Below are 23,633 nucleotides of genomic sequence, written 5' to 3'. Positions count from 1 at the left end.
ATTCAGTATATGTGGAGGTTGGTTTTGATCCAACATATAAAATACAAGGTGAAATTTTGAATATTTTATCTAAAGCAGTAAAGAGTGATCTAATTTCTAAGGATCTAAGTGAATATTTACAAATTAAACACCCAATAAGACCTGTAATATATTGTTTACCTAAGATCCATAAACACAAAGATCTACCGCCAGGTAGGCCTATTGTAGCTGGTACAGGCTCCATATTCTCTAATATTGCTATTTTTTTAGATAAAATTTTACAGCCCTACGTTATAAAATCATCCTCATATATCAGGGACACCTATGATTTTTTGAAAAAACTAGAAAATCTTGATTTACCATATCAGAAAGTCATCCTGTTTACTTTAGATGTATCTAGTTTGTACACATCAATAAAACATACAAGTGGTATAGCTGCTGTAATGAAAATGTTATCTAGTGACCAAAAATACAGTTTAGCTCAAATACAATTTTTTGTGAATTTACTAGAAGTTATCTTGTATGCTAATTACTTCTTATTTAAGGACACTTTCTATTTCCAAAAGAAGGGGACAGCCATGGGGTCCAATGTCGCCCCGACATATGCCAACATATTTATGATTAATTTTGAAGAATTGTTTGTCTATGAACACCATCTATTTAAACAATATGGCGCCACCTGGTGGCGTTTTATAGATGACGTGTTTGGCATATGGTACGGCGACATTGGATCCCTATTGGCATTTGTTGATGATCTGAATGGTGCAGTCAATGGTATAAAATTTACTTTAACATACGATGAATGCTCGATCCAATTTTTGGATACTAGAGTATACAAAGGTGTAGATGGTTTGAAAATTGATATTTATTCCAAGCCCACTGATAAAATTAACACATTAATGTTTGAGAGTTTCCATCCACCTAGCACCTTTAAGGCTGTCCCTAAAAGTCAACTCCTTAGGGTTGATAGGATCGTGTCAGATCCTACCATTAAGGAGGTTCGTTTGAAGGAAATGGCAGATAAATTTATCTCAAGAGGTTATCCAAAGGCATTGATTGAAAACATAAAACAGGATGTGAGCCTAAGTAGTAACAGATCCAAAACAGTAAGGAAAGGAAAGAACATGAATTGTTCTGGAAATACAGAGAGGATTAAATTTATATCTCAGTATAATACAAGAAGTCACCAGATTAATAAGATCATTCGTAAATATTGGTACATTCTATCTAAATGCCATCCAGATATAGGGGCCTTTTCAATACCACCTATGCTAGCCTATAAGCGTGGCCCTAATACTAAAGATAAATTGGTGAAAGCAGATATTGGGGCTAAGAGAAAACAGATTCAAGGTACAATAACCGGTCAAAAACGAAAAGGTTGTTTTCCGTGTCTATCTTGCATTAATTGCAACTCTCTGATTAAGGGTGACACTTTTTGTCACCCATATACAGGCAGAAAATATTACATAAATGAATATTTGACTTGCAGGTCGGAATATATTATTTATGCAATTAAATGTCCGTGTTCCCTGATGTATATTGGTCAATCGACCAGGGAAGCCCGAGAAAGAATTTCGGAGCACAAGTCAAACATTCGTTGTGGCAAAAAGGAGGCTCCAGTAGCTGGTCACTTTATAAAGGCTGGCCATAGAATAAGTCAATTGCGCTTTCAAATCATTGAAAGGGTTAGTACACCTAGAAGAGGGGGAGATAAGGAGAATATACTAACTAGGAGAGAAACATTTTGGATCAATGAATTGGGCACTTTATGGCCAAGAGGTTTAAATAGAGAATGTAATTGGACTGCCTTTTGGTGACTAAATTAAATTAAATTAATTCATTTAAAAAATAAAAATTCATTCTAAGTGAAATATAATAAAGTTGAATAGAATGGGTTAAGCATAGGACTGTATTATACTATATAAATGAATGTGCATTCGAATATAATACGATATTAATATGAGATTTAATGTCTCTATAAATTTAATAGATATGCTATGTTGAATAGCCAATAATGACCAACTATATGAGTGTATACATATAACTATGGATTTAAAATCTAAATAAAGATGAAGTTAATCGTTTAAAAAAACTATATCAAATATGATTGATCCATTTTGGGTACACTTAATATATATACATAATTTTTAATTTAATATTGTGATTATTAAAACATCAATGAAATTCTCAATGCATTTTATCATTTTTTAATAATATGTAATTTTGAAATGTTGTTTAGTTTATTAAGATTTTTACACATATGATATGAGAGATATAATTGTTTAACAATATGATGCTGTTTCACTAGGTGGCAGAATTTGGGCCATCAATAAGCACTTTGATATATCCTATACTATAAAAGGCCAAGTGTGTTTGTCCGAAGCTGTCATGCGCAGTAGAGACAGCACGCGGACAAACACACTGGCCTAAGTCCCTACCTGTTCTGCCGACTGCGCCGAGCAGAAGTGGGCGTGGCCAATCGTGAAGGGGGCGGGACCTAACGCGAAAGCCCGTGAAAGGGGCGGAGCCTAGCATGAAGGCCCGTGAAGGGCCGTGGAGAGAGCTCAAACAGCTCAAGAGAGGGTGGAGGGATGTGGGGAGATGTGGGGAGAGGGGGGGAGATGTGCAGTGAGGGGGGAGATGTGGAGAGATGTGGGGAGATGTGGAGAGATGTGGAGAGAGGGGAGAGATGTGGGGAGATGTGGAGAGAGGGGGGAGATGTGGAGAGAGGGGAGAGATGTGGGGAGATGTGGAGAGAGGGGGGAGATGTGGAGAGAGGGGAGAGATGTGGGGAGATGTGGAGAGAGGGGGGAGATGTGGAGAGAGGGGAGAGATGTGGGGAGATGTGGAGAGAGGGGGGAGATGTGGAGAGAGGGGGGAGATGTGGAGTGAGGGGGGAGATGTGGAGAGAGGGGGGAGATGTGGAGAGAGGGGAGAGATGTGGGGAGAGGGGGGAGATGTGGAGTGAGGGGGGAGATGTGGAGTGAGGGGGGAGATGTGGAGAGAGGGGGGAGATGTGGAGAGAGGGGGGAGATGTGGAGAGAGGGGGGAGATGTGGAGTGAGGGGGGAGATGTGGGGAGATGTGGAGAGAGGGGGGAGATGTGGAGAGAGGGGGGAGATGGGGAGAGATGTGGGGAGAGGGGGGAGATGTGGAGAGAGGGGGGGAGATGTGGGGAGAGAGAGAGGGGGGAGAGAGAGGGGAAAGAGAGAGAGGGAGAGAGAGAGAGACAGAGAGAGGGGGGAGAGGGAGAGAGAAAGAGAGGAGAGAGAGAATGAGAGAGGGAGAGAGAGAGAGGGGGGGGGAGAGGGAGAGAGAGAGGGGGGGAGGGGAGAGAGAGAGGGGAGAGACACAGAGAGAGGGGAGAGAGAGAGAGGGGGGGAGAGAGGGGGGGGAGAGAGGGGGGGGAGAGAGAGAGGGGGGAGAGATAGAGGGGCAAGAGAGAGAGAGAGAGAGGAGAGACAGAGGGGGGAGAGAGAGAGGAGAGAGAGAGAGAGAGAGAGAGAGAGAGAGGGGGGGAGAAAGAGAGAGAGGGGAGAGAGAGGGGGAGAGAGAGAGAGAGGGGGAGAGAGAGAGAGAGGGGGAGAGAGAGAGGGGGGGGAGAGAGAGGGGAGAGAGGGGGGGAGAGAGGGAGGGAGAGAGGGGAGGGAGAGAGGGGAGGGAGAGAGGGGGGGAGAGAGGGGAGGGAGAGAGGAGAGAGAGAGGGGAGAGAGAGAGAGGGGGGAGAGAGAGAGAGAGAGAGAGGGGGGAGAGAGAGAGATAGAGGGGAGAGAGATAGAGGGGAGAGAGAGAGACAGAGAGAGGGGAGAGAGAAAGAGAGAGGCGAGAGAGAGAGGAGGCGAGAGAGAGAGGGGGGGGAGAGAGAGAGAGATAGAGGGGAGAGAGAGAGGGGTGAGATAGAGAGAGGGGAGAGAGAGAGAGGGGAGAGAGAGAGGGGGGAGAGAGAGAGGGGAGAGAGAGAGAGAAAGGGGGGAGAGAGAGAAAGAGAGAGAGGGGGGAGAGAGAGAGGGGAGCGAGAGAGAGAGGGGAGCGAGAGAGAGGGGGAGATGGAGAGAGAGAGGGGGAGAGAGCGCAAAAGAGAGGGGGAGAGAGAAAGCAAAAGAGAGTGGGAGGGAGAGAACGCCAGGGGTGGGACCACTGTAATGCAAAAAATGGCCCGTGTGAACGGGCTTTAGGACTAGTATTTGTATATTTGTATATTGTATGATGGTTCTCCACTAGAGGGCAACATTTTATCACTTCCTAATCACAATGTTTGGCGCCATTAGGGCTATTTAAATGTTTGTTCACTAATGTTTGGTTAAGCTTGAGAAAAGGCCAAGTGTGGGCCTGAAACGTCGCTTTTTATCCCTGTTTGCACAATAAAGTCTTTTGTAGCACCAGCTGGAACGACTTCTGTGTCTATGTATCTATACTGGGTTTGGTAAACCTGTTCCTGGCTGTGCAGTGAGTGCTGTGTTTCATGATACATTGTTGCAACAGTAACTCTCCTACCCAGAGGTGACACAGTATCTGTACAACTATGTTACATTACACTGCACTGTGTGTGTTAGTCACTCAGATCTATGTAATGATACACAGCGCTGTACAGTAACTCTCCTACCCAGAGGTGACACAGTATCTGTACAACTGTTACATTACACTGCACTGTGTGTGTTAGTCACTCAGATCTATATAATGATACACAGTGCTGTACAGTAACTCTCCTACCCAGAGGTGACACAGTATCTGTACAACTATGTTACATTACACTGCACTGTGTGTGTTAGTCACTCAGATCTATGTAATGATACACAGTGCTGTACAGTAACTCTCCTACCCAGAGGTGACACAGTATCAGTACAACTATGTTACATTACACTGCACTGTGTGTGTTAGTCACTCAGATCTATATAATGATACACAGTGCTGTACAGTAACTCTCCTACCCAGAGGTGACACAGTATCTGTACAACTATGTTACATTACACTGCACTGTGTGTGTTAGTCACTCAGATCTATGTAATGATACACAGTGCTGTACAGTAACTCTCCTACCCAGAGGTGACACAGTATCTGTACAACTATGTTACATTACACTGCACTGTGTTAGTCACTCAGATCTATGTAATGATACACAGTGCTGTACAGTAACTCTCCTACCCAGAGGTGACACAGTATCTGTACAACTATGTTACATTACACTGCACTGTGTGTGTTAGTCACTCAGATCTATGTAATGATACACAGTGCTGTACAGTAACTCTCCTACCCAGTGGTGACACTCTCTGTACAACTATGTTACATTACACTGCACTGTGTGTGTTAGTCACTCAGATCTATATAATGATACACAGTGCTGTACAGTAACTCTCCTACCCAGAGGTGACACAGCATCTGTACAACTATGTTACATTACACTGCACTGTGTGTGTTAGTCACTCAGATCTATGTAATGATACACAGTGCTGTACAGTAACTCTCCTACCCAGAGGTGACACAGTATCTGTACAACTATGTTACATTACACTGCACTGTGTTAGTCACTCAGATCTATATAATGATACACAGTGCTGTACAGTAACTCTCCTACCCAGAGGTGACACAGTATCTGTACAACTGTTACATTACACTGCACTGTGTGTGTTAGTCACTCAGATCTATGTAATGATACACAGTGCTGTACAGTAACTCTCCTACCCAGAGGTGACACAGCATCTGTACAACTATGTTACATTACACTGCACTGTGTGTGTTAGTCACTCAGATCTATGTAATGATACACAGTGCTGTACAGTAACTCTCCTACCCAGAGGTGACACAGCATCAGTACAACTATGTTACATTACACTGCACTGTGTGTGTTAGTCACTCAGATCTATGTAATGATACACAGTGCTGTACAGTAACTCTCCTACCCAGAGGTGACACAGCATCTGTACAACTATGTTACATTACACTGCACTGTGTGTGTTAGTCACTCAGATCTATGTAATGATACACAGTGCTGTACAGTAACTCTCCTACCCAGAGGTGACACAGCATCTGTACAACTATGTTACATTACACTGCACTGTGTGTGTTAGTCACTCAGATCTATATAATGATACACAGTGCTGTACAGTAACTCTCCTACCCAGAGGTAACACAGCATCTGTACAACTATGTTACATTACACTGCACTGTGTGTGTTAGTCACTCAGATCTATATAATGATACACAGTGCTGTACAGTAACTCTCCTACCCAGAGGTAACACAGCATCTGTACAACTATGTTACATAACACTGCACTGTGTGTGTTAGTCACTCAGATCTATGTAATGATACACAGTGCTGTACAGTAACTCTCCTACCCAGAGGTGACACAGTATCTGTACAACTGTTACATTACACTGCACTGTGTGTGTTAGTCACTCAGATCTATATAATGATACACAGTGCTGTACAGTAACTCTCCTACCCAGAGGTGACACAGTATCTGTACAACTATGTTACATTACACTGCACTGTGTGTGTTAGTCACTCAGATCTATGTAATGATACGCAGTGCTGTACAGTAACTCTCCTACCCAGAGGTGACACAGTATCTGTACAACTGTTACATTACACTGCACTGTGTGTGTTAGTCACTCAGATCTATATAATGATACACAGTGCTGTACAGTAACTCTCCTACCCAGAGGTGACACAGTATCTGTACAACTATGTTACATTACTCTGCACTGTGTGTGTTAGTCACTCAGATCTATATAATGATACACAGTGCTGTACAGTAACTCTCCTACCCAGAGGTGACACAGTATCAGTACAACTATGTTACATTACACTGCACTGTGTGTGTTAGTCACTCAGATCTATGTAATGATACACAGTGCTGTACAGTAACTCTCCTACCCAGAGGTGACACAGTATCTGTACAACTATGTTACATTACACTGCACTGTGTGTGTTAGTCACTCAGATCTATGTAATGATACACAGTGCTGTACAGTAACTCTCCTACCCAGAGGTGACACAGCATCTGTACAACTATGTTACATTACACTGCACTGTGTGTGTTAGTCACTCAGATCTATGTAATGATACACAGTGCTGTATAGTAACTCTCCTACCCAGAGGTGACACAGTATCTGTACAACTATGTTACATTACACTGCACTGTGTGTGTTAGTCACTCAGATCTATGTAATGATACACAGTGCTGTACAGTAACTCTCCTACCCAGTGGTGAAACTCTCTGTACAACTATGTTACATTACACTGCACTGTGTGTGTTAGTCACTCAGATCTATGTAATGATACACAGTGCTGTACAGTAACTCTCCTACCCAGAGGTAACACAGTATCTGTACAACTATGTTACATTACACTGCACTGTGTGTGTTAGTCACTCAGATCTATGTAATGATACACAGTGCTGTACAGTAACTCTCCTACCCAGAGGTGACACAGTATCTGTACAACTGTTACATTACACTGCACTGTGTGTGTTAGTCACTCAGATCTATGTAATGATACACAGTGCTGTACAGTAACTCTCCTACCCAGAGGTGACACAGCATCTGTACAACTATGTTACATTACACTGCACTGTGTGTGTTAGTCACTCAGATCTATGTAATGATACACAGTGCTGTACAGTAACTCTCCTACCCAGAGGTGACACAGCATCTGTACAACTATGTTACATTACACTGCACTGTGTGTGTTAGTCACTCAGATCTATGTAATGATACGCAGTGCTGTACAGTAACTCTCCTACCCAGAGGTGACACAGTATCTGTACAACTATGTTACATTACACTGCACTGTGTGTGTTAGTCACTCAGATCTATGTAATGATACACAGTGCTGTACAGTAACTCTCCTACCCAGAGGTGACACAGCATCAGTACAACTATGTTACATTACACTGCACTGTGTGTGTTAGTCACTCAGATCTATGTAATGATACACAGTGCTGTACAGTAACTCTCCTACCCAGAGGTGACACAGTATCTGTACAACTGTTACATTACACTGCACTGTGTGTGTTAGTCACTCAGATCTATGTAATGATACACAGTGCTGTACAGTAACTCTCCTACCCAGAGGTGACACAGTATCTGTACAACTGTTACATTACACTGCACTGTGTGTGTTAGTCACTCAGATCTATGTAATGATACACAGTGCTGTACAGTAACTCTCCTACCCAGAGGTGACACAGCATCTGTACAACTATGTTACATTACACTGCACTGTGTGTGTTAGTCACTCAGATCTATGTAATGATACACAGTGCTGTATAGTAACTCTCCTACCCAGAGGTGACACAGTATCTGTACAACTATGTTACATTACACTGCACTGTGTGTGTTAGTCACTCAGATCTATGTAATGATACACAGTGCTGTACAGTAACTCTCCTACCCAGAGGTGACACAGTCTCTGTACAACTATGTTACATTACACTGCACTGTGTGTGTTAGTCACTCAGATCTATGTAATGATACACAGTGCTGTACAGTAACTCTCCTACCCAGAGGTGACACAGTATCTGTACAACTATGTTACATTACACTGCACTGTGTGTGTTAGTCACTCAGATCTATGTAATGATACACAGTGCTGTACAGTAACTCTCCTACCCAGAGGTGACACAGTATCTGTACAACTGTTACATTACACTGCACTGTGTGTGTTAGTCACTCAGATCTATGTAATGATACACAGTGCTGTACAGTAACTCTCCTACCCAGAGGTGACACAGCTATCTGTACAACTATGTTACATTACACTGCACTGTGTGTGTTAGTCACTCAGATCTATGTAATGATACACAGTGCTGTACAGTAACTCTCCTACCCAGAGGTGACACAGCATCTGTACAACTATGTTACATTACACTGCACTGTGTGTGTTAGTTACTCAGATCTATGTAATTATACACAGTGCTGTATAGTAACTCTCCTACCCAGAGATGACACAGTATCTGTACAACTATGTTACATTACACTGCACTGTGTGTGTTAGTCACTCAGATCTATGTAATGATACACAGTGCTGTACAGTAACTCTCCTACCCAGAGGTGACACAGTATCTGTACAACTATGTTACATTACTCTGCACTGTGTGTGTTAGTCACTCAGATCTATGTAATGATACACAGTGCTGTACAGTAACTCTCCTACCCAGAGGTGACACAGTATCTGTACAACTGTTACATTACACTGCACTGTGTGTGTTTGTCACTCAGATCTATGTAATGATACACAGCGCTGTACAGTAACTCTCCTACCCAGAGGTGACACAGTATCTGTACAACTGTTACATTACACTGCACTGTGTGTGTTAGTCACTCAGATCTATGTAATGATACACAGTGCTGTACAGTAACTCTCCTACCCAGAGGTGACACAGTATCTGTACAACTATGTTACATTACACTGCACTGTGTGTGTTAGTCACTCAGATCTATATAATGATACACAGTGCTGTACAGTAACTCTCCTACCCAGAGGTGACACAGTATCTGTACAACTGTTACATTACACTGCACTGTGTGTGTTAGTCACTCAGATCTATGTAATGATACACAGTGCTGTACAGTAACTCTCCTACCCAGAGGTGACACAGTATCTGTACAACTGTTACATTACACTGCACTGTGTGTGTTAGTCACTCAGATCTATGTAATGATACACAGTGCTGTACAGTAACTCTCCTACCCAGAGGTGACACAGTATCTGTACAACTGTTACATTACACTGCACTGTGTGTGTTAGTCACTCAGATCTATGTAATGATACACAGTGCTGTACAGTAACTCTCCTACCCAGAGGTGACACAGTATCTGTACAACTGTTACATTACACTGCACTGTGTGTGTTAGTCACTCAGATCTATATAATGATACACAGTGCTGTACAGTAACTCTCCTACCCAGAGGTGACACAGTATCTGTACAACTGTTACATTACACTGCACTGTGTGTGTTAGTCACTCAGATCTATGTAATGATACACAGTGCTGTACAGTAACTCTCCTACCCAGAGGTGACACAGCATCTGTACAACTATGTTACATTACACTGCACTGTGTGTGTTAGTCACTCAGATCTATGTAATGATACACAGTGCTGTACAGTAACTCTCCTACCCAGAGGTGACACAGCATCTGTACAACTATGTTACATTACACTGCACTGTGTTAGTCACTCAGATCTATGTAATGATACACAGTGCTGTACAGTAACTCTCCTACCCAGAGGTGACACAGTATCTGTACAACTATGTTACATTACACTGCACTGTGTGTTAGTCACTCAGATCTATATAATGATACACAGTGCTGTACAGTAACTCTCCTACCCAGAGGTGACACAGTATCTGTACAACTGTTATATTACACTGCACTGTGTGTGTTAGTCACTCAGATCTATGTAATGATACACAGTGCTGTACAGTAACTCTCCTACCCAGAGGTGACACAGTATCTGTACAACTATGTTACATTACACTACACTGTGTGTGTTAGTCACTCAGATCTATATAATGATACACAGTGCTGTACAGTAACTCTCCTACCCAGAGGTGACACAGTATCTGTACAACTATGTTACATTACACTGCACTGTGTGTGTTAGTCACTCAGATCTATATAATGATACACAGTGCTGTACAGTAACTCTCCTACCCAGAGGTGACACAGTATCTGTACAACTATGTTACATTACACTGCACTGTGTGTGTTAGTCACTCAGATCTATGTAATGATACACAGTGCTGTACAGTAACTCTCCTACCCAGAGGTGACACAGTATCTGTACAACTATGTTATATTACACTGCACTGTGTGTTAGTCACTCAGATCTATGTAATGATACACAGCGCTGTACAGTAACTCTCCTACCCAGAGGTGACACAGTATCTGTACAACTATGTTATATTACACTGCACTGTGTGTTAGTCACTCAGATCTATATAATGATACACAGTGCTGTACAGTAACTCTCCTACCCAGAGGTGACACAGTATCAGTACAACTATGTTACATTACACTGCACTGTGTGTGTTAGTCACTCAGATCTATGTAATGATACACAGTGCTGTACAGTAACTCTCCTACACAGAGGTGACACAGTATCTGTACAACTATGTTACATTACACTGCACTGTGTGTGTTAGTCACTCAGATCTATATAATGATACACAGTGCTGTACAGTAACTCTCCTACCCAGAGGTGACACAGCATTTGTACAACGATGTTACAGTACTGGAAAAGAAAAAACAATAGCCTCAGGAAACAGCCCTTTAGAGGCTGAGAAAAAACTTTTATTTGTCAACAGGTAAACAAAAATAATTTCCAACATACAGGGTCACGACAATCCACTTACGTGGTCATGCAATTGAGTATAGATGACAAAGGAAAAGCATCAATCACAGTCAGTAGTTGGTTAAGTGTCCAGCAGAGTCTACCTCACTAGTGGGGCAGACATTAGTCACAATACCTATTGAACCATTTTATATAATTTTTAAAACCTTTGAAAATTAAAGCACCCTAGGTTGCACATAAGCCCTAGGGTGGGGCTCTTTTCTTCTATTAAAGAGAGAACAAACACAAAAAGTAAAAGACCAAAACAAACTTTGCTATGTGTAGCAGTAATTTACATTTCTAGCCATAAGAATACTTCGTGAAGTAGAAACTAGACGTCATTAAGCTTGCAATTGTTAAATCGTACATTTCCCGTTCTCCCCCCATGCTCCACATCCTCTGACCAGATATTCCAGTCACCTCGCAGGTTCGCTTCCAGCATATATATGGTGTTTTTGAATGGGTAAAGTATCTGTCTCTGGGTTGGGAGATCTAAAGATTCTAAAAAGAGTCTCCACTTTACAATGAAACAAGTTACTCTTACATCATAAAGAGTATCATATTGTTCATACAACAACGATTTCAGTAACATTTGCTTCAAAAGCCTAATAGAAGGTGCCTCTCTATGAAGCCATTTGTGGGAAATACATTTCCTTGCCAGAAGTATAATATTAATGAGGAGTTTCTTATCCTTTCTAGGAACTGGCACCTGATCTAGAAATAACACTTGTATGGGCGTAAGTGTGATGGGGGCAGTTGTGATCCTGGAGAGCCAGAAAGAGACCTGGTTCCAGTATTTGCGAACCTTGGGGCAGTACCAGATACAATGCAGAAAGTCAGGGTTTGGGTTAGGAGCATTTACCACATATATTTGAAAAGTCTTTTCTCCACGTGCTCAGTCTCCCAGGTGTAAGATAATCTTGGTAAATAACCCGTATCTGTGATTCTCTAAGGTCAGCTGCTAGTGTCGTGGACCAGGTGAGAGTAAGGCTATCTAGTATAATTTTCTCAGAGGATACCGTGGGTAATCTCTTGTTCCAGGTGTTAAAGAGGTGTGATAGCATGGTAGGGATTCTAATATGTATCAGCTTCCTATAGATTGAAGATATGGTAAAATTATGTGTTTGAAACTGTGCAATAGTACACACTAAAGGTGGGGCAGTCCAAAATGTCTCACAGTTCTGTAGGATGTGATTTATATAGTGTCGGGTTTGGAAATAGGCAAATCTGTTAGTGTATGGAATTAGAAATTTCCTACATATGGCATCAAAAGGTAGGACAGATTTGGTAGCATAATCTAATAGTTTATCTACATTGTCTATGCTTAGATCTCTCCAAGTCTGAAAGATGGGGTATAACATGCCAGGTTGGAATCTTGGGTTCCCTATGATAGGAAGATATTTTGTATGGCTAGGGTCCCAGCCCAGAAGTATATCCCGAAACATAGGATGGTATTGTACAGTTGTTGGCAGCTCAGATAAAGCAGCATGTGGCAGGAAAGCGGGAGACACCCAAGGCAATGAGGCTTCTTCTAAGTGAGCATTGGAGAAGTGTTGTGTATTTAGTTTCCAATCTAATGCCAATTTAGCTAGAGAGGCCCAGTTATAGTATAGTAAATTTGGTAGGCCTAACCCCCCTTTTTGAGTAGGGGAGATATAGCTTATGTGCGCCTATGCGTGGCTTGCCGCCCTTCCAAAGGAAGGTTCGGATTATGGCATTTAAAAAGGCCATATCTTTCCGTCGGAGTAAAAAATGGAGCATTTCTAAAGGGTATTAAATCTTGGGAAGGACCATCATTACCCAATAAAGATAGTGGTAGGTTTTGCCAGGTATTTAGATATAGCTTGATTTGTTGGATTAGAGGAGATACATTTTGAGAATACCAGTGCTGTGGGTTAGCTGAGATATGGATTCCAAGGTAAGTTAAGTAGAAGTTTACCGGACGAAAGGGATATAGCTCTTCAGCATTATCAGTTTTACGGTGTAGCCATAGGATTTCAGATTTTGAGATGTTAATTTGGTATCCTGAGAATTGCCCAAACAATCCAATAGTGTCTAAAATATTTGGAACATGTACTTGGAGATTTGAAATAAAGAGTAGCATATCGTCCGCATAGAGGGCTATTTGGAGTTTATGGGAATTGATTTGGATACCAGGGAAAAGATTTCTTAGGCGAGCCGCCAGTGGCTCCAGTGCCAAATTAAAAAGGAGTGGGGAAAGGGGGCAGCCTTGGCATGTTCCCCTATGGAGGGGTACCAGGGGGGGGGGGGAGTAAAGGTTATTAATCAGTAGGTACGCCACAGGGTTAGAGTAGACATTTTTAAGGAAGGTGGTAAAGCGGCCTGATATACCAAAAGTTTCCATGGAGTGAAAAAGATGGGTCCACTCTACTCTATCGAAGGCCTTCTCTGCATCCAGGGATAGCAGGAAGGCCTCTGGAAGAGATTGAAGAGTTCCGTCTTGTCTAGCTAACCAATGGTGTGATATCGCGTGGAAAACCTTCCGAATGTTTGTTACCGAAGATCGATTAGGAGTGAAGCCTGACTGATCTGGGTGTAAAATGTGTGGGAGTAAGTGTTTTACTCGATTAGCCAAAGTTTGGTTAGCAGTTTATAGTCGACGTTTAAAAGGGATATCGGTCTATATGATGCTGGGAGAGTGGGGTCCTTACCTACTTTGTGTATGTCTGTAATATTTGCTGCAGAAAAGCTAGTGGAGGGGGTACTTTGGCCTGTAAAGTAATGATCAAATAAAGTAGTTTGTACCGGGGCAGTTTGGCCAGGGCCAGGTGTTTTCCCAAGGGCAAGAGATTTAAAGAGTTGTTTTTATTATACACTTGCTGCTGCTTGGATTTATCTAATCTTATACCTTAGAACTTGGAGCGCATCCAGTTTGCAGGGGAGTTCAGTCTGCTGGGCGGCTGTAAAGTCCCAGTTCACCTGGAAGTGCTTTCCATTTTGTAAGTGCAATTATACCTCACTACTCTGCCTTACCAGACTGTACTAGGCCATGGTGGTGTGTGTATGGTCTAGAACTAGAATCGGTTGTGATCACATGGGTTGTGCCAAGGGCAGAGATGGGGGGAGCTAAGGGATGAACTAGTTACTGCTTTATAACATATCTGATTAGCAACTGCTGTAGCTGAACCACATACAGGAATCCCCTTCTTCCCTAAAGTAAGCCCTGCAGAAATGATTAACTTCTTTATTACAAAATAAATAAAAAAATAATAGAAAACTATTTAATATTCTGTAGCTAAAATGGTTTATCTGCCTGTGTGCGTTTTGGGGGAACATGGACCTTGAGAAAATCTGTTTTACTATTTAGTATCAGCAGGGGTGGGTGTTTTAAATAATAATAATAATTCTATAAGTTGTTTTAGACATTAAGGTTTCTATAGTTACATCCTTTTAAAGAAACCATAAATTAAAGATATTATATCCTGTAAAATGTTTAATGGAGGATAAATCATTATGTAAAATAGTCATTATTTATTTTAATTATTATTTTAAATACTGTAAAAGAAAAAGTATTGTTCACCCTTTAAAGTGAAGGTAAACTTTGATGAATGAAAGCCCATTTTTTTAAAAATTCTATTAAAATAAAAAGGGCACTTTCATTCATCAAAGTTTAGAAAGCAGCCGTTTTGTTTAAAAACGTACGTTTCTTCTTTTCAAAGCCGGAGCAGCTTCCCCACCTGGAGATCCTCTCTCCACACATCAGCAATGACTAATCCGGCTACCTCCAATCACGGCTTTCCCCCCAGGGGAGTCATTGCCTGAGGCCATGCCGTGATTGGAAAGGGATATAAAGCTAACATTTTTCTTTCATGATTCAGATACAGCATACAATGTTAAACACCTTGTCAATTTAATTCTGCTATCTAATTTGCTTTGTTCTTTTGTATCCTTGAATGAAAAGCATACCAAGGTAGGCTCAGGAGCTGCTGATTGGTGGCTGCACATATATACCTCTTGTCATTGGTTTACCAGTGTGTTCAGCTAGCTCCCAAAAGTGCTGCTTATTCAATAAAGTATATCAAGAGAATGAAGGAAAATTAAAGGGACACTGAACCCAAATTTTTTCTTTCATGATTCAGATAGAGCATGACATTTTAAGCAACTTTCTAATTTACTCCTATTATCAAATTTTCTTCATTCTCTTGGTATCTTTATTTGAAATGCAAGAATGTAAGTTTAGATGCCGGCCCATTTTTGGTGAACAACCTGGGTTGTTCTTGCTGATTAGTGGATAAATTAATACACCAATAAAAAAGTGCTGTCCAGAGTTCTGAACCCAAAAAAAGCATAGATGCCTTCTTTTTCAAATAAAGATAGCAAGAGAACAAAGAAAAATGGATAATAGGAGTAAATTAGAAAGTTGCTTAAAATTGTGTGCTCTATCTGAATCATCATGACATTGATTCAGTGCCCCTTTAATAAAAGTATAATGAAAGCTGTTTATAATTGTGTACTATATATGTCTTGTGGGCCCAAAAATATTCTTGCACCAGTGCCCTCTGCTCACTAGGCCAACCACTGCTCCAGATCTCCTATGAGACTATGTTGATTTAGAATACAACAAAGGATGCCAAAAGAACAAAGCAAATTTGATAACAGTAAAGTAAATTTTAAAAGTTGCATATTTGTTAACGAAATGCGTATATTCATATTAAACGAATGCAGCACAAAATTTAAAGAAAACAAAGGAATAATGCTAATTTGACGTTATTAATTTGTTTCCTTTTAATAGTTAAAAAATACTTGTCTATGTGCACTGGGGAGCCGTGCTAATCCTCTTCTTCACAGGATACATAGCATGGCGGCTCCCAGGGTCTGCACTAAAGGAGAAGGTCCTTTAGTGCAGTCCTTGTGAGCCACACGCTTAGCCTCCTTTTAGCATGACTAAGGGCCTATAGTAGGCACGAAATGTTCTGTTTTTTGTGATTCAGTGGGACGTGGTGGTCCTGTCTTAGTGCCTGCTTACACTCTGTTGGGTGTATGCTGTTTTCCGACTCAACTGAATTATTGTTAGTTTTCCATAACACAGTGCGTCCAAAGCGAAGTGCTTTTTAAAGAGAATAGTAAAATATGGAGCAGTGCTGCAAAGCAACAGAAAATTTTATGATGACTGACCCTCATGGGCTTAACCTGCCCCCTAGCCTTGTTTGGTTTTGCAAAGCTGTGACTCCTGAATTTAAGACGTTCTTGTGAGCAATGCACCTTTTTATTACTATATTTTTACCTTATAACTATGTGATGTTCGATCAAGAGTAAAGGAAACAAATTTATTCAAGAGTCATTTTAAAAACGTAGGAAAATTTCTTTTATTTTTTTCTCTGCAGCTAATTTGCAATTTTCAGCTGTTGCAATATATTATAAAACATTACAAATTGCTTTATTCTCCAGCAATTCATCTCTACTTTAGTGTTTAAAAAATGACCTGCAGAAACTTTTTTGCTAAAAAAAAAATATCATATCAGAAAGTGAAAGAAGTTCAAAATGTTGTGTGCTCCATTAAAGGGGCATGGAACCCAACATTTCCTTTTATAATTCAGACAGAGCAGCAATTCTTTTTTTTTATATTTATTTTTATAGCCAGCAAACATTACATGGACATTCAATATAACTCATAAGCCACACAGGGCTTAGTAAACATTGGTATATATTAAAATACAAACAAAAAAGAGTATTGGCATACATTGAAAGGTTATCAAAAATATAAAATAAAAATGTTCGTTACCAATATATAACATACTTATTGTCCTGTATGGCTTGCTGGGATTTTTTACCATTTTAATAACTAGACACAAAACTATAGTGGACACTCTAGTATGAAATTACCTAATAATTTTCTAACCATGAAAAACACACAATAAAACAAAACAAAAACTCAAACAAAACAAAAACAAAGCAAAACAAAAAAAAAAAAAGGAAGAAAACATCTTTCCCTCGGGCCCCTCCCCGCCCGGGTCCAACTCCCCCCCCCCTAGTACCCCCTCCATCCTCCAGTACAATTTACATATCTATGTTAACCCTTCTCATACGTCCACTTCCCTTGCAGCTGACAACCAACTCGCAGGAAACAAATTGGATACCACCAACTCAGCAAAAGAGATGGAGTTCAGGAAAGGGGCTAAGATACGTCTTTGAATTGAAAGTGGGTAGGATTTAACCACAGGTAGCCAGTCTAGCAAGAAGATGTTTATCCTTGCTTCTGTCGAAAAGACCATATGATATGATCTGGTATTGTATTTCTTTAAGAAATACTGAGAAGCTGGGTGCCACATGATCTTTCCAACTCTTCAGTATTAAATGTCTTGTAATTAAAATAATAATATTCAAAATTTTAGATTGTCTTTTTAGACCTATGATCAGAACCTGTGAGAAAAAATATATCCACTGCCGTATACTTATTATAGTCTTGATAACATTTGCTATACCAGAACCAAATTTTTAAACACAGTTGCTGTATTTTTGGACAGGCCCAAAATAAATGTAGGATATCTGCTTTAGGAAATACACAGCGAGAGCAAGCAAAACTTTGTAGGGGATAAAATCTAGACATTTTCTCCGGTGAGAGATAATAATTATTTATAAGTTTCATATGTGATTCTTTCCATGCTGTTGATACTAATACCTTATCTATCATCTCAAAACTCTGTTTTATCCTATTCTGTTCTAAGTCTAGAAAGTACCTCTTCCAAAAGTTATATAAATTATTTTCATGCAGATCCCCTTGCTTGGCTAGCATAATGTCGTAGATTAAAGAAATTGGTGTAAACCCTGACGAGAATCTGCGTATGATATTCGTGATATCTGACCAATCCGATAAGGCTTTGCTATCCCATTTCTGTGAAAAAACAAAATGTCGCAATTGAAAGTAAGCATATAAATTTGAGTTTGGAAGATTAAACTTCTGAAATAGTCCTTCCGAGGTCATTAATCTATCAGAGCTAAAAATTTGACGCACATAGCAAAGACCAAGCTCAGCCCATTTTCTAAAAACCCCTTGAGCAATACCTGGCGAGAATTCTGGGTTTTCTACAATGGGGAGAAACTCTGAGAATGCCGGAGATACCTTAAGATAGTTACAGATCTTCTGCCATGCAATAATAATATTTTTTATCGACCTTGATTTCGTAATATTAAGAGGTAATTTCTTTAATGGACAATGCAAAATAGCCTTTAATGCAAAAGGTGTAACTAGAAATACCTCTAGATCTAATGATGTAAAACGATTTAATTCTGTAATCCATTCAAAGGCGATTTTAGCCAAGGAAGCCCAGTTATATAGTCTTAAATCTGGGAGAGCTAGTCCTGCCGTCTCTCGTTTTAGCATTAATTTTTTAAGCGCAATGCGTGGTTTCCTATTCCCCCAGATAAAATTAGACTGCCATCGCTGTAAATCTAAGATATCCTTATTAGATAAGAATAAAAGAAGATTTTGAAGCAAATACAATATTCGAGGGAAGACAATCGTTTTTATCAAGTTAACCCTTGCTGTAAGAGAGATAGATAGTGAGGACCATAAATCCAGATCAGTTTTAATTTTTTGTAATAGCGGGCCATAGTTCAACTTGTAACAGTTTTCCGGGTTTCTATGTAGGATTATATTATAAAACCTTACAAATTGCTTTATTCTCCAGCAATTCATCTCTACTTTAGTGTTACTACTAAAGTTAAAATTTCATTTAAAAAATGACCTGCAGAAACTTTTTTGCTAAAAAAAAAATATCATAGCAGAAAGTGAAAGAAGTTCAAAACGTTGTGTGCTCCATTAAAGGGGCATGGAACCCAACATTTCCTTTTATAATTCAGACAGAGCAGCAATTCTAAACAACTTACTAATTTACTTCTCTTGTCAAATTTTCTTTGTTCTCATGGGAACTTTTGTTATAAAGCAGAAAGGTATGCTCAGGAGCGTGCACATGTTTAGAGCACTTAATGGCAGCAGTTTTGAAAGAATGTTAGCCATTTGCAAGAGCACCAGATGACACCTAGGTATTCTTTTTAGCCAAAGGATACTAAGAGAACAAAGCAAATTTGGTAATGTACATCATTTGGATACTTTTTTTTAAATTGTATGCCCTGTCTGAATCACAAAAGAAAATGATTGCGTTTCATTATTATTAAAAAAAAAAATGCCATACTGGTTATTAGGTAATTTAGCAAGTTCATTTGCGCTACATTTATATTTAGTGAATTTGAGTTGTACATATAGTTAAGTAAATGTATGAATAGTAATTTATTTTAACTGAGAGTCTGTATTTATTGTAATGTTCTATGCAGGTGGTATCTTTAGCAATAGTGTGAGTATAATATTGTTTGTCCCCTGACCAATCTCACCATTAGTAACCACCAGTTTTCCCTTTTTTTTTTATTTATTTATCCTTTGTAGAAAATAGCTAGAATATTATACACAACACCAGAGAACGGTGAGAATCAGCCTGATACCGCATAAGCTAAAAGTTACTGAGTGCTAAAAGTACTAACAGATTAATTAACAGATCTTGGATGACAGACAGTTTGTGAAGAGATAAAGAAATGACTCCTACAGAAGATCAACTATTCAATTTTACTGAGTGATCAAAATAACTTTAACAAATGGAAAATCTCAAATCACAGCAAGTGATTCACAAAAGGAATGAATCTTTCACTTGTACCGAGTGTGGAAAAAACTTTACACGAAAATCAGGTGTCATAATACACCTAAGGATTCATACAGGAGAGAAACCGTTTAAATGTAGGGAGTGTGGGAAATGTTTTGCACGGGCGAATGTGCTCGCAACCCATAAAAGAGTCCACACTGGGGTAAAATCATTCACATGTACAGAGTGTGGGAAATGCTTTAGCGAAAGACCAGGTCTACTTGAACATCAAAAGATTCACACAGGAGAGAAGCCTTTCACTTGTACAGAGTGTGGCAAAGGTTTTGCACAAAAGTGTTTCCTCATATCTCATGTAAGGATCCATACAGGAGAGAAACCATTTGCTTGTACTGAATGTGGGAAATGCTTTAGAGAAAGGTCAGGTCTACTAGAACACCAAACGATTCACACAGGAGAAAAGCCTTTCACTTGTACAGAGTGTGGCAAAGGTTTTGCACATAAGTGTTTCCTCATATCTCATGTAAGGATCCATACAGGAGAGAAACCATTTGCTTGTTCTGAATGTGGGAAACAATATAACCACAAATCAAATCTACAAATACACCAAAAGATTCATACAGGAGAAAGAGATTTCAAATGTAGTGAGTGCGGGAAAAGTTTTACATGTGGGAGTGTTCTCATATCTCATAGAAAGATCCACACAGGAGAGAAACCATTCACATGTACAGAATGTGATAAAAGCTTTAGAGACAGGTCAGGTCTCTTAAGACACCAAATGATTCATACAGGGGAGAGGCCTTTTGAATGTGCAGAGTGTGGAAAATGTTTCAAATTAAAGAGTCATCTCAGAAATCATGAAATCATCCACACAAATGAGAGGCAATTTACTTGTACTGAATGTGGGAACAGTTTTATGCATAAAACAGCTCTTCAAAGGCACAAAAAAATTCACACAGGAGAGAAACCATTTTCATGTACAGAATGTGGGATAAGCTTTGCAGAGAAGTCAAAACTTAGATTGCACCAAACTATTCATACAAGGGAAAAGGCTTTCACATGTACAGTATGTGGAAAAGGATTTATGAAGAAGCCAGCTTTCCTAAAGCACCAGAACATTCACCAGAGTGAGAATCCTCTCACAGATGCATAATGTGTAACAGCTTTCTACAAATGCATTTCAGCTTTACTACATCAGTAAGCTCACGGTGGTACAGAGTATGAGAAATGGTTGTGGAAAGATTTATAGTTTTTTTTTTTTTTTTTTTACAAAACTAGTGTCTTTTAAATCATTAAAGGGCAATGTAATGCAGAAAATAACAAATTGTCCTAATAAATTATCATTATTTTAGCACTGTGACCCTGCAAGACTATGTGTTTTATAACCCTAGGTGTCTCAGTAGCCACAGAGAACTGCTGGTTCTGAGCAGACACAACCAGTACTTTAATTTTATTATTGTGTTATTTCATGTGTACAACATGTGGTAGAAATGGTCAAATGCAGATACAGTACCTCTGGTTTTAGAAAAAAAAACTTTAAATGATGGGACACAAATGTGTTAAGATTACAGGTGATAGTTTATATTCTATATGGAGGTAAATGAGTATCCTCCCACTTTAAAGTTACATAAAACCCCATGTTTTCCTAGAATGGAAGTGATAGCCCAGAGAAATGCATGGGAATGTGATCAGCAGTGATAAAGGACATAAGGGATGTTGTTTTTGGAAAGGAAGGAGGTTTTGTAGAAACTATATCTAATACCCAACTTCACTATGATGAATTGGTCAAATTATTAGGGACATGCCCCTATAGGTAGCAGGTGGGTACTACATAAATAGTAATCACCTGCAAGAAAATTAAAGGGACAGTCAAGACAAATTAAACTTTCCCAATGCAGATAGGGCACGCAATTTTAAACAACTTTACAATTTATATATATTCCAATATAAGTAATATGGACAGTTGTTTAAAATTACATGAATTGAATTTTAGCTTTACTAGCCACCAATCAGCAAGCGCTACCCAGGATGCTAAACCAAAAATGGAGCTACTCCTAAGCTTAGATTCTTGCTTTTTCACATAAAGATACCAAGAGAACAAAGACAAATTGATAATGGGAATAAATTAGAAAGTTGCTTAAAATTGCTGCTCTAACTGAATCATGAAAGAAAAAAATATGGGTTTCATATCCCTTTAATTCACACAGTGGTACGAAGATTAGAAAAACTTGGATACTGCAGTATAACATTTCATTAGCCGCTATATGATGTTTTTGCTCTGTTACAAGTTGTCCCTTCCAATCCCAACACTGGCATCATTTTGTAAACCATTCATATAATTCGCTCTCTGTTTAAAGGGTCATGAAAGATTGTGATAAAATGTAAAAAAACATGTTTTTATTTTATGGGGTTTTAGTATTATTTTGTTATTATGCTAAGCAAGCTTTGACAGGGGTGTGTCTATATTATCCAAATGAGGCATGTTGTAGTCTGCATTATCCTACACATTTCACAATATATTTCATTAAAAAAAATCCTGTCCTGTCAAATTTTCAGTACAGCATCTACTTTAAAGGGACAGTAAACACCAAAAATGTTATTGTTTAAAAAGATAGATAATCCCTTTATTTAGCATTCCCCAGTTTTGTATAACCAATTCAGTTATAGAAATATACTTTTTACCTCTGTAATTACCTTGTATCTAAGCTTCTGCTGACTGCCTCCTTATCTCAGTTCTTTTGATAGACTTGCATTTCAGGCAATTAGTTAAAACACTATGTGCGTGAGCATAATGTTGTCTGTATGAAACACATTAACGCTCCATAGCTGTGAAAAAACTGTCAAATGCATTCAGCTGAGAGGCGGCCTTCAAAGGTTTAGAAATTAACATATGAGCCCATTTAGATTTTGATATCCTGTCACACAAACTAAGTGGCAACTCTAGGGGGGCGCAAATACAGATAAGATAATCATTGATGTGACCTTTTAACTCAAATGAGTATAATGATAGATATATATAGACATACACACCAAAGACTAAAGGACAATTGTGGTAATATACTAATATTGAATGTAGTAAAACATATATATTAATAGATATGCAAAAGTAATAAAATATATGCAAAAGCACAAATGCTCTTATTGACTCTTATCTGTTCCAGGAGTCAATCCTTAAGTGGATGCAAAGGTACAAAGGTCCTTTAGATGTTGATATTCCTCCTGTATTATACAGATGATGTATGATCTGTTGGTCACACCCAATGAGAAGTCAGCTCTTTGCCAGGTAAATGGTCTTGATACAAACTTTCACTGTGAAAAGGAATCACAAAACAAAGGCACCGCCTAGTGTGATATAGTTGGTACAAATGGATAATGGGAATGCCAAAAAGATACTTGTAAGTGGAGCAGCATCCAATTGTGCTAAGTCAAGCAGACTGGGAACCTGCAGTGTCCCAGCTCACTGGCACAGCATGTATACCGGTCTCTCCGGTGTCCTCAATGGATCGAATAAGCTCAAACTCTCAGAGAAGGTTAAAATTCCACAATTTAATGGTATATATAAAACACAGATGTCAACCATATGACACTGATAATTAAAAAAACACAGATAGCAACGCGTTTCTCAGACTGCTGTCTGTTTCATCAGACTTGGGTGGCGCTCCACTTGTGACTATCTTTTTGGCATTCACATTATCCAGTTGCACTAACT

The 23,633-nt window shown here is 39.5% G+C and overlaps 1 protein-coding gene across 1 annotated transcript in view; it reads left to right on the top strand.

The window, feature by feature from the left end:
• The window catches only part of LOC128661377 (gastrula zinc finger protein XlCGF26.1-like), a 98,269-nt gene extending 76,985 nt beyond the window's left edge, over positions 1 to 21,284 (top strand). Inside the window, exon 2 of the mRNA XM_053715638.1 lies at positions 20,014 to 21,284. Within this exon, the coding sequence (XP_053571613.1) occupies positions 20,014 to 21,077 (1,064 nt within the window). The 3' untranslated portion in view covers positions 21,078 to 21,284. The remainder of the gene's footprint in view (positions 1 to 20,013) is intronic.
• The last annotated feature ends 2,349 nt before the right edge of the window (positions 21,285 to 23,633 follow it).

Source organism: Bombina bombina, chromosome 5, assembly GCF_027579735.1.
Source record: "Bombina bombina isolate aBomBom1 chromosome 5, aBomBom1.pri, whole genome shotgun sequence".
NCBI lineage: Eukaryota > Metazoa > Chordata > Amphibia > Anura > Bombinatoridae > Bombina > Bombina bombina.
This window is presented reverse-complemented; position numbering and strand designations above follow the sequence as displayed.